At 44.2% G+C, this 12,421-nt stretch overlaps 1 protein-coding gene across 1 annotated transcript in view; it reads right to left on the bottom strand.

Annotated features, from left to right (window-relative positions):
* The window catches only part of LOC127616689 (xenotropic and polytropic retrovirus receptor 1 homolog), a 106,218-nt gene that overhangs the window by 62,525 nt on the left and 31,272 nt on the right, over window positions 1–12,421 (bottom strand). Inside the window, exons 3-4 of the mRNA XM_052088462.1 lie at window positions 11,054–11,155; window positions 10,699–10,922 (exon numbers count right to left, since the gene is read on the bottom strand). Of these exons, the coding sequence (XP_051944422.1) occupies window positions 10,699–10,922; window positions 11,054–11,155 (326 nt within the window). The remainder of the gene's footprint in view (window positions 1–10,698; window positions 10,923–11,053; window positions 11,156–12,421) is intronic.

The raw sequence follows: 12,421 nt of genomic DNA on the forward strand, positions 1-12,421 counted from the left end.
AGTTGACGTATTAACGTAATGACCATACAAAAGACACCCCGGATTTTAAGACGCGCGGTGAGCTTTTAACCCTAGAGAACCCAAGAAGCTTTTTTTTCCTTTTGAAAATGATGAATTATACATTAAATGACTGCTATATGTTCACTGAACACCAAAATATGTTTTGTTTTTTTTTAAAAATACTCAATGCTTTAATCCTAATTTAGGATTAGGGCCAAATCTGACCCTTTGGGATTTAAGGGCAGCAATTGAGTAGCAGAATTTATAGGGGCTATATTTGACCCCATGGTTTCTCCAGGGTTAATAAAATTGAAGACTTTTTGGTGCGCCCAATAGTGCGGAAAATACAGTACGTGAAAAACCGGTAGCAATTGTAAATAGAACAGCCACCTTATACCAGTTGCATAGATGCTTATGTATATCTATATCTACCGTGTATTTACATTGCACTTATATTGAACTGTGTACAGCTCTCTTTATCTATATTTATTTCTGTGATTGCAAACAATTTGTTTTCTTCTTTCTACCCCCCAAAATTGCTGCTGTAGACTGTAAATTTCCCCAGTGTGGGACAAATTAAAGGATATTTTAATTTTGATGGTGTGAAAACAAATGAAATTGTGCATCGAACAGGTCGGTCAATGAAATCAAGAGCAGTTGATGACAAACATTTGTGAGTACTCAAAGACAACAGGGCAGGAGTGAAGTTAATACAATCGACTGTTAAAAAAAATTAGTTCAAGAAATATACAGGACATACGACTAAATGCAAATCACTCATTAGTAAAAACAATTGAAAAGCCAGAATGAATTTGGCGAAGACGACCAAAGATGAGCCACAAAAATTTTATGAACTAATGTACCCAACAGCAAAATCTACTAAAGTGATGGAAAGAACAAAGTATGGGGAAAGAAGAGATCTGATTTTGAGCCAAAACAAACAACCTCATCTGTGAAGCATGGTAGAGGGAATGAAATAATAATGGGCTTGCATGTTTTTTTTTTTTTTCTGGAATGGGCTTACAAGTCTTGATTGATGATGTAACGCATGATGGAAGCAGCAGAATGAATTGTGAAATCAACAAAATCATTTTGTCAATCAATGCACAGAAAAATGCATCCAAATTAATCAGGAGAAGCTTCACCATACAAGACCCAAAACAGTGCCAACACAAAAAATGACTTCATCAGGGTAAAAAAATGGAAGGTCTTATGACTGACCAAGTCAATCCTCGGATCTTAACCAAACTGAGCATGCATTCAAGAGGAGACTGAAGGAAGAAACCTCAAGGAATAAACAAGTTCTCACCTCCCCGATCAGAACTTGAGTGGTGTTAAGCCCCCACAAATCACACTTTGCCACTTAATGTGCTAACAGGTGTAGCACGCAGCACGTGCAGCGGACAAATCGCAAAATACAAACACTACCCATCTCACTCTCACAATTTTCCACATGAGCACTAGGAAAATGTTTTACTATGTTAGTACTTATACACTCTGTGTAAGTAGATGGCATCAAACAAACAACTGGTAATTGAGTTGGGGCATTTTAAAACATGAAAAAAGACGGGGCCAAGATGGCTGTCAGGGAGTAGGACGCACGGCTGCAGAGCTCCTCGATCACTTCGAGCAACGCCGTACTTTATTAGTATTTTGACGAGTTTTATTTGTATTTAAAGGCGTTAACGAAATGCCTAAAGCACACAAAAAGTCAGTTTCGCGGTTTGAAATAACCCACTCGGACGGGGAGGATCGCGCCGCAAGCGACATCGACGGCCGGCCCGAAGCCGGGGAGCCACGGGCTAACGAGGCTACAGCTAACCTATCAACGATCCTGCAAGAATTAAGGGAATTCCGGCGTGAAAGTGCCAATACACTCACCGAAATCAAGGACGAAATTAAGACGACTAACAACAGAATAGATGACGTCGAAACAAGGATCTCGGAGACAGAAGAAAGAGTGCTGGGGCTGGAAGAGGCTACGAGGGATCTGCTACAGCTACAAGCTACAATGCAAGATAAGATAACTGATCAAGAGGGACGTGCAAGACGGGACAATATAAGAATTTATGGAGTTGAGGAGGGGGCTGAGACCAACTCGGCAACGATGATAGTGTTTATAGAACACCTCTTTAAAGAAAAGCTCGAGCTTTCTCCCTCCACCGATCTGAAGATTGAGCGGGCGCATCGAGCGCTAGGCCGTAAACCCCCCGCCGATCCCCCCCCCGAGGTCAATAATAGTAAAATTCGCCAGTAATACGATGATGGAGGAGGTCCTGCGTAATGTTTGGCGCAAGAAGGGATTTCTGTACAAAGAGAAGAGAGTTTTTGTCGACCACGACTATGCTCCAGAGACCCTGAGGAAACGCCGGGAATACGCAGAGGCGAAGAAGGTGCTGCGGGAGAAAGGGATACGATTTCAGACTCCGTTTCCAGCGAGGATGAGAATATTCTACGAGGGGGAAACGTGCCTTTACAACTCAGCACAGGAGGCCACTTCCGACATGCTGAAGAGGGGTTTTCCAGTGGCTGTATACAAACCTCCTACCACCTGGATTGACAAAATTAAGAACAGACTGTGGCATCGGCCTGCGAGCGGTGAGGAACAACAGCTGGAAGCTCCACGTAAGGGTTTCAAGAAAAAACTGTCCGCATACAGGAGAGTGGACAATGAAAATTGTTGAAGCCTGACAAGGTGATGAGATTTTCCACTGTGGAACAACTCAGGGTTAGTTGAATTGAACAGTATTTGGGTTTATGTGAATATGCTGGGGTATGGGTGTAAGCATGCGTGTGTTGGTGTATACGCGAACAGGCGTACGATTGAGCAGTTATGTATGATTGCACAGGGGTGTTGTGGAAAGGTATGTAGGGAAATAGGTATGCACGAGTATGTGTGTGGGTGTGCGTACGTATATGTGAAATGCAACTAGGTGGTTATGCTTTAGAGTATACGTGTGTCAATGAGTATGTATGCCTGTTCGTGTGTGTATGTATGTGTGCATGGATGTATACATAGATACGATCGGGGATGCTTGGACTCCTATGCATAAATGTGCGTGGGGGAGCGACGATTAACGGAGGGCCCTCTACAAGGGAACTGTAGTGGAGGCTACCCCTCCGAGCCAGCAGAAGATCCTGGCTCTTTTGCTGAGACCTCGCAGCGGAGTGTTTACTCGGCGGAACTTTTGCACGTTACTGAGTTTGTTCTTCTCAGGTCTTGTTTTCTTCTTTTTCTTTTTCTTCATTAACATGTCAGAGTTCGAGTGGAAAATGGGTCGTTTAAGCAATAGGCGTTGTTTACTTTTTGATGGAAAGTCACAAAATGCCACTTAGGTTCGCTTCGTACAATGTGAAAGGTATCCTATCAAGAGAAGCAAAATTGGCAAAATGGCGAAAGACAAGATAGACATAATGTTTCTGCAAGAAACCCACCTAACTGACTTGGAACATTTGAAACTCAGAAGACAGGGATTTAAACAGGTGTTTTCAGCCTCCTACGAACAAGGACATAGGAGGGGGGCGGCTACTGTTATTTCCTCAAAAGTAATATTCGAGTTGCAGTCAGAAATTAAAGACAAAGAAGGGAGGTACACTATGATTGTGGGTAAAATGGAGGGATCTGTTGTGACCCTTATAAATGTTTATGCTCCACCTGGGGCATCGTGGGGGTTCTATGGACACATTTTTTACTTAATGATAACTAAGGCCCAAGGATTGGTCATATGTGGTGGTGACTTCAATATAAGGTTGGATTTTAAAATGGACGTGTCACGAACATCACAGCAGCACAATAACCCAGTGGCTGAGAAAGTGGGAAAGATGATGAAGGAGATGGGCATATGTGATGTGTGGAGAGAGCTTAACCCAACTACCAGAGATTACACTTTTTACTCAGCGCCACATAATACTTATTCGAGGATTGATTACTTTTTCATGTACAGTAAAGATCTCGGCCTTATAAGGACATGTAAAATTGGAATAATGGACCTATCAGACCATAGCCCAGTTTATTTAGATCTGCAAGTAAAATATAATAGAGGTCCATGGGCATGGAGGCTTAACTTAAATGCACTTAATGGGACGATGAGGGAGGAAATAAAAGAAGAAATCTCACTATTTTTGTCAGAAAATGACAACGGAGCGGTGTCCCCAATTATGGTGTGGGATGCAGGCAAGGCAGTTTTGAGAGGGAAAATTATTGCAAAATTGGCTTCGCAAAAGAAATCCAGACTGGAGAAACTGAAGAAACTTGAATACTCATTGCAGCAATTAGAGAGACAACACAAAAAAAAACGTTCAATCGGAGGTGGAACAAAAAATTAAGGCAGTTAAAAATCAGATAAAAGATATCTACGATCTAGACGTTCAGAAAAAACTTACTTTCTTAAAACAAAATTACTATGAGGCGGCTAGTAAAGCGACGAGAAACCTGGCATATAAATTAAGGAAACAACAAGCCGAGAGGGTGGTACATAAAATTAAGGATCCTTGTACCAAACAAATGAAACATGACTTAAAGGATATCCAGGGTTGCTTCGAAAGATACTATAAAAATCTCTATTCCCTAAGGGTCCCTGATGATGGGGGAGCTCCCGACGCTATGTTGGAGTCACTCAACCTCCCAATGGTCTCAGGAGATCAAAATGAGGTTCTCATGGCTGAAGTGACTACGGGTGAATTACAGAAGGCTATTTCCAGACTAAAGCCGAATAAATGCCCGGGCACAGATGGATTCCCGTCCGAGTGGTACAAGGCTTACAGTGACATTTTATCGCCACTACTACTGAGAACATTCAATTGGGTCCTATCAAAAGGTGCCACCCCCCCCCCCCCCCTCTTGGAGAGAGGCGATCATTGCTTTGATACCAAAAGAGGGGAAGGACAAAACAGACTGTGCAAATTTCCGTCCAATTAGCATCTTGAACCAAGACTATAAACTTTTTACATCAATTTTAGCAAGACGTTTGGAATCGATACTTCCAGATATTGTACACTTAGATCAGACCGGCTTTATTAGGCAGAGACAGACTATGGATAACGTCAGAAGAACCCTACACATAATTGCTCATATAAAGGCACATGACTTAGAAGCCGTTTTGCTGGGATTGGATGCGGAAAAGGCTTTTGACTCAGTCAACTGCTCATATTTATATAAGGTACTATGGAGATTTAAATTCAATGACGATTTTATAAGAACTATACAGGCTATATACGATATGCCAATAGCAAAAGTAAGGATAAATGGAGGATCTACAGATTTTTTCAATCTAGAAAGGGGATGCCGACAAGGCTGCCCTATTTCCCCACTTCTATTCGCCATTTTTATAGAGCCCCTAAGTCAGTGGATAAGGCAGAAAGACGAGATCGAGGGGATAACTGTTGGACGGGATACTCACAAATTAGCCCTATTTGCAGACGATATATTAATATTCCTGGGAAAACCATCTACCTCTTTCCCGGAATTGCTTTCTACGATCAGGGAGTACGGAGCATTTTCGGGATACAAACTTAACATACATAAAACGCAGATACTGTCATTTAAGTACTCTCCGAGCAATGTGATGAGAGACGAATTCAATTTGAACTGGGACTCAGAGTCGATCAGGTACTTAGGTGTGAATATTCCAAAAGATTTAGATACAATTAGGCTTGAAAATTATTCCCCTCTCCTTGCCCAAATTAAGGCTGACTTGAACAGATGGAACCTGGTTCGATTCCTTGGATTACTGCAAAGAGTGGAAGCGATCAAAATGAACGTGCTGCCTAGACTACTATACCTATTCCAAACTCTAGCAATAGACTTACCCAAGGATATGTTCCAAGAGTTGGACAAAATAATATCGCGATTTATTTGGCAAGGGAAGAGGCCAAGAATTAGATTCAAGACTCTACAGTTGGCAAAGAGCACGGGAGGCCTCTCCCTACCGAATATGTCAAACTATTATAGGGCAACCCAAGTAAAGATTTTGGCCAATATCTGTAATCCATCCTATTGTGCGAAGTGGAAAGACATTGAATGTCAGGTATCTAGCGATATTCCACTACAAGCAATTATCGGGGACCCTGGTTTGATTGATTGTCTTAAGAGTGTTAACCCTTGGATAAGAACCTCAATTAAGGTGTGGCACGGAATATTAAAGCAAGACAAAGAAAATAGCCCATATTTGCTTCTAAGATGGATTGGATATGACTCAGATTTCTTACCAAACAGAATGGATACGGGATTTAAAAAATGGATTGGAAACGGGTTAAAGATATATAGGGACCTCCTTGAGGCGGGCGGGATGCGACAATTCCAAGATCTTAGAAACGAATTCGGATTGAGTACCGTATTTTCACGACTATTCGACGCATCGTACTAATGGCCGCAGTCTCATTAATGGGTGACATTTCTGTATTTTACACATACACAGGACGCATCGTACTAATGGCCGCAGTTTTACAGTGGTAAAACATATGCCAGCTTAAACATACGGCATGCATGCGCGCACTCTAACACGTTAGCTTGAAGCATACGGTAGCATTCCAAGACATACAGATACAAGCTAAAAACACGTTTTTAAAAAGGCAACGAAAGCAGAACTGAGTTCGGGTGCATTTTATTTAGCCATCGTACAATGTTCTTACGTTTTTCGATCAATCATCACCTAGAAATCCGTCAAAGTCCTCATCCTCTGTATCAGAAGCAGAGGACTGCACATCCCAGTTGTCATTGAACGCATCACATGCTAGTGTGAGTTGCTACGCATTGCCGAGCGGAAAGAAGGAGTAGCAACAGCAAAGTCAACATTTCTCTCGTGTGAAGCTTTCGCACATTTGAAAGTAAAGAACAGAGCGAAACATGGTGGCAGCGCGTGTGTGTGTAGAAAGAATTGAACAATTGTGCAAGTACCGTAATCCATCAAAAACGCCGCGTTCCCTCTCGTTGTTGCGTATTGTGGCGTAACTCGCCAAGCGCTGCCTCTCACTCTTTGTAAAGTTGTGTTTGCCACCGATCATCCATTGTTTCCATGCCGTTTGCAACTTTACTTTGAACGCCCGGTTGATGCCAATGTCCAGCGGTTGGAGTTCTTTAGGCAAGCCTCCGGGAATAACGGCAAGCTCAGAGTTCATTTGCTTGACGTGTTTTTTCACCGCTGCTGTGAGATGGGCACGCATGCCAAAAGCATAACCGGTGGCTTTAAGTTTGAACTGAGCTTCGTAGGCGTGTCTTTTTGTCGAATTTATTTTCAGGGGCTCTTAGAAACCAAAACCGGAGTTGTTTTGCAACAATGCACATTGCCACACGCTATACAAGTGTTGGTACTGGCTTGAGGCGTCCACTTACACGCCCACCCTTCACCATTGGCGGACTAGCTTGTCTGTCCTCTCTCTCCCTCTCTCTCTCTCTCTCTCTCTCTCTCCCTCTCCATATATGTATATATACACGCCCACCCTTCCCTGATTGGCCGACTTCTTTCACAGTCACTTCCGCCTTTTCTCTATATAGACAGCGTGTCGGCAGTCAGTCAGACTTTGGAACTCAGCGCATATAAAGGACGCTCCGCACCATAAGGCGTCCTGTCCATTTTGGAGAAAATTTAAGACTTTTAATGGCGCCTTATAGTCGTGAAAATACGGTAATCAAGATTTCTATCGATTCTTGCAGCTAAGACACTACCTAGAGAGATCTCTACGCACAGGATGGGTCCAACAAAGTGGTTTCGGCTTAATCAAGATATTCCTACTATCTTATGGGTCAGACCCTGGAAGGGGTAATATATCGAAAATTTACAAAGAGTTACAGGTACTAGAAGGTGGGGACACAATATATATAAAGAATAAATGGGCTAAGGAGGCGGGCATTTCAATTCAACTGGAAGCATGGGAAAGAACAATAGCACAGCAATGGAAATGTACATCGGCTCTCTCTTGGAGGGAATTTGGGTGGAAGAATGTCGTCAGGTTTTTTAGAGTTCCGGCCCAAGGGACTTCACAAGGAAGGAATACAGCCTGTTGGAGAGCCTGCGGTAATAGCAAAGCCTCACATTTTCATGTGTTTTGGGAATGCCCGGTCATCTCCAAATACTGGGAAGAGACAAGGCTGACTATGGGTAGGATTATGGGAACAGTGGTCCCTCCGACCTTTGAAGCCCTGTACTTGGGACTGGAACCTGACTTCACCATTAAGTTTGCTCAGAAATACACCTACAACATCTTACTGTTAGCGAGCAAAAAGGCAATCACAAGAAGATGGCTGACGACAGATCCCCCAACAGTCAAAGACTGGACTAAGGTGGTTGGGGAAATTTTTGAAATGGAGAAACTGACATTTACTCTTCGAGGCGAACGAGAAAAATTTGAGACATTATGGGATACCTGGATAAAATTTACGGAAACCTAAGGTAGTGCTTAAACAGATAGTTCATCCATCCATCCATCCATCCATCATCTACCGCTTATCCGGGGCCGGGTCGCGGGGGCAACAGCTTTAGCAGGGAAGCCCAGACTTCCCTCTCCCTAGCTACTTCTTCCAGCTCTCCCCGGGGGATCCCGAGTCGTTCCCAGGCAAGCTGGGTGACATAGTCTCTCCAGCGTGTCCTGGGTCTTCCTCGAGGTCTCCTCCCGGTGGGACATGACCGGAACACCTCACCGGGGAGGCGCTCAGGAGGCATCCGAATCAGATGCCCAAGCCACCTCATCTGGCTCCTCTCGATGTGGAGGAGAAGCGGCTCGACTCTGAGCCCCTCCCGGATGACTGAGCTTCTCACCTTATCTCTAAGGGAGAGCCCGGACACCCTGCGGAGAAAACTCATTTCAGCCGCTTGTATCCGGGATCTCGTTCTTTCGGTCACGACCCATAGCTCGTGACCATAGGTGAGGGTTGGGACGTAGATCGACCGGTAAATTGAGAGCTTCGCCCTTTGGCTCAGCTCCTTCTTCACCACGACAGACCGATACAACGTCCGCATCACAGCAGACGCTGCACCGATCCGCCTGTCGATCTCCCGCTCCCTCCTACCCCCACTCGTGAACAAGACCCCAAGATACTTGAACTCCTCCACTTGGGGTAAGATCTCCTCCCCGACCCGGAGGGGGCACTCCACCCTTTTCCGACTGAGGACCATGGTTTCAGATTTGGAGGTGCTGATTTTCATCCCAACCGCTTCACACTTGGCTGCGAAACGCTCCAGTGAGAGTTGGAGAGCCCCGTTTGAAGGAGCTAACAGCACCACATCATCTGCAAAAAGCAGGGATGTAATACTGAGGCCCCCAAAACGGACCCCCTCAACGCTTCGGCTGCGCCTAGAAATTCTGTCCATAAAGGTTAGGAACAGAATCGGCGACAAAGGGCAGCCTTGGCGGAGTCCTACCCTCACTGGAAACGATTCCGACTTACTGCCGGCAATGCGAACCAAACTCTGACATCGGTGGTATAGTGACCGAACAGCCCGTATCAGGGGGTTCGGTACCCCATACCCTCGAAGCACCCCCCACAGAACTCCCCGAGGGACACGGTCAAACGCCTTCTCCAAGTCCACGAAACACATGTAGACTGGTTGGGCGAATTCCCACATACCCTCAAGGACCCTGCTAAGGGTGTAGAGCTGGTCCACTGTTCCACGGCCGGGACGAAAACCACACTGCTCCTCCTCAATCTGAGGCTCGACTTCCTGACGGACCCTCCTCTCCAGCACCCCTGAATAGACCTTACCAGGGAGGCTGAGGAGTGTGATCCCTCTGTAGTTGGAACACACCCTCCGGTCCCCCTTTTTAAAAAGAGGGACTACCACCCCGGTCTGCCAATCCAGAGGCACTCTCCCTGTTGACCACGCGACGTTGCAGAGGCGTGTCAACCAGGACAGCCCCACAACATCCAGAGCCTTGAGGAACTCCGGGCGGATCTCATCCACCCCTGGGGCCTTGCCACCGAGGAGCTTTTTAACCACATCGGTGACTTCAACCACAGAGATAGGAGAGCCCACCTCAGAGTCCCCAGGCTCTGCTTCCAGTTGAGTTACCCTATTGGCCCCATTCCACTCAAGTTTATTTTATTTTATTTTTGCTTATTATCATTTTATTTTATTTCATTACTTTTCTACTCATATGGCACAGTGTTCAGGACATTGTATAGGTGGGAGGGCAGTAATTGTAACCCGTTTTACAGGGATGTCAATGTATGTATGTACTATTTTGATGCCCGGAACTGGTGTGGTTCTATGTACTTAAACAACACGTGACCATGTTTTTCTTCTTTCTAACCGTTTGAAAAAATTCAATAAAAAGTTCAATAACAAAACATGAAAAAAGGTGTTAAAAACCATATGTATGGAAACTTTTGGCCCACACTGTTGAGTTAGGTTAACTTCCACTGATGCTCTTATGGCAGTTAAATTTCCCCAGTGTGGGACGAATAAAGGATATCTTATCTTATCTTATGTTATCTTAATGAAGTAAAAATGTCACTTAAAACCTTACCTGTGCTGCCTTTATGATTATTTCAATGGAACAATTAACTTAAAACTCAGGGTAAGCAATAATGTAATCAGATAAGTTGACAAGTATCATGAGAAGATGCTGCTCAACTTCAAGACTTCCACTCAAAGTATTTTGTACCATACATTTGGAAACTATTCATTATTATCCTTGCTCACCATAATAAAGAAAACCCAGTCTAAAAGAAAATATTTTCGTGTGTCGTTTGTGTTTCAACACCTGGTAGTTCTGCAACAGGATCAGACTGAGGTAGAACTCTGAGAAGGCCAGCTGAAGGTCTTTTATATTCCTGTGTTTGCATCTCTCTTGCTGTGATAGGGTAAAGACTGTTTTCCTCCTTCGTAGACCCCGCCCATTCGTGACAATCTCCCTCTGGGCATCCAATGATGACTGCAATTCATTTTGTAGCGTGGCAAATCTCCGCTGAGCCTCAGCCAGCTTTTCTGGAAGGCAGAGGAAAGTAAAACAGAGGGATAAAAGTTTACAGAATGAAATGTGGAACAGTTATGTGAAAACTTGTCAGACCAGTCAGTATTATGCATAATTTATGTCAATGTATACATAATTGTATTACCTGAATAAAATGTGTTAATCTTGGCCAGCTCTTTTTCACATGTCTGGAAGAACTTCTCTTCAAACTTTGCATAATACCTTTTAACGGTGTCCTCATCTGTCACTACATGAAGAGAAATGAAACATTTGTCAACACTCCAGATAAGACAAATGCACACCCGACATAAATAAACATTTTTTCCGGTCCAAAAGTACATTTTCAGTTTGAATGATTGTCGATAAAACCACCTCAGGTTTGTATGAACAATGAAATGCAGTTAAATATTGGATTACAGCATACTATGGTGACTATAAATGCAATCCAATTAACTTGGGACATTGTGCTAAACAAAAATTCACAATACAATGACTTGACTATCATGTTAAATCGATATTTAATTGAATAGACTACAAAGACGATATATTTAATGTTCAAAATGATAAACATTTTACGCAATAATCCACCGGGAGTCACTGTGGCAGACCGTCGAGCTGTATGGTGTACCCCTCAAGTACATCAACATCTTCAGGTCATTGTACCACAACTCAACCTGTTGTGTCAAAACCAACAGTGGCACAACTGATGATTTTGACATTGTCACTGGTTTAAGACAGGGTTGCATTCTGTCACCCCTACTCTTCATCATCATAATTGACTTTGTGATGAGGAAGTCCATCACAGGAGCAAAAGTTGGTATCAAGTGGGGGAGGGAGCAGGCGAGCTGACCTGGAATTTGCAGATGATTTGGCTCTGTTAAGTCACACCCAGCCCGCACTCCAGGAGTTGACCAACAATCTGTATGAGCACGGAGTTAAAGTCGGTTTACGAATAAGCCAGGAAAAGACCAAGGCCATGGCCGTCAGACAGCACCAACACCTTCAACCACTCACTCTGCACCAACATGACAGAGTACATTGACAGCTTCACATATCTTGGGAGTAACCTCTCAAACACAGGTGGTGTGGAGAAAGACGTCAACAGTAGACTTGGTAAAGCTGCGGGAGTGTTCCAACGCCTCCGCAACATCTGGTCATCGAAAGCCATCACTACGACCACCAAGCTACGCCTCTATACGTCAGTGGTTATCCCAACAGCGATATACGCCTGTGAGACATGGATGAAGACAGCCAACATTAACAACAAGTTAGATGTCTTCCATCGGCGTTGCCTGAGATCCATCCTGAGGATCTCGTGGAGAGACCACATCACCAACGAGGAGGTGATGAAGAAGGCAGGAGTGGCTGAACTGTCAGACATTGTCTCTGAAAGGAGAAGGAAAATGATCGGCCACGTGCTCCAACTGCCAAGAGAGAGACCGGCAAGTGTGGCCATGGACTGGATGCCAGAGGGTGGAAAGAGGAAGAGAGGTAGGCCAAAGAAGACGTGGAG

The sequence above is a fragment of the Hippocampus zosterae genome, chromosome 15 (genome assembly GCF_025434085.1).
Source record: "Hippocampus zosterae strain Florida chromosome 15, ASM2543408v3, whole genome shotgun sequence".
Classification (NCBI taxonomy): Eukaryota; Metazoa; Chordata; class Actinopteri; order Syngnathiformes; family Syngnathidae; genus Hippocampus; species Hippocampus zosterae.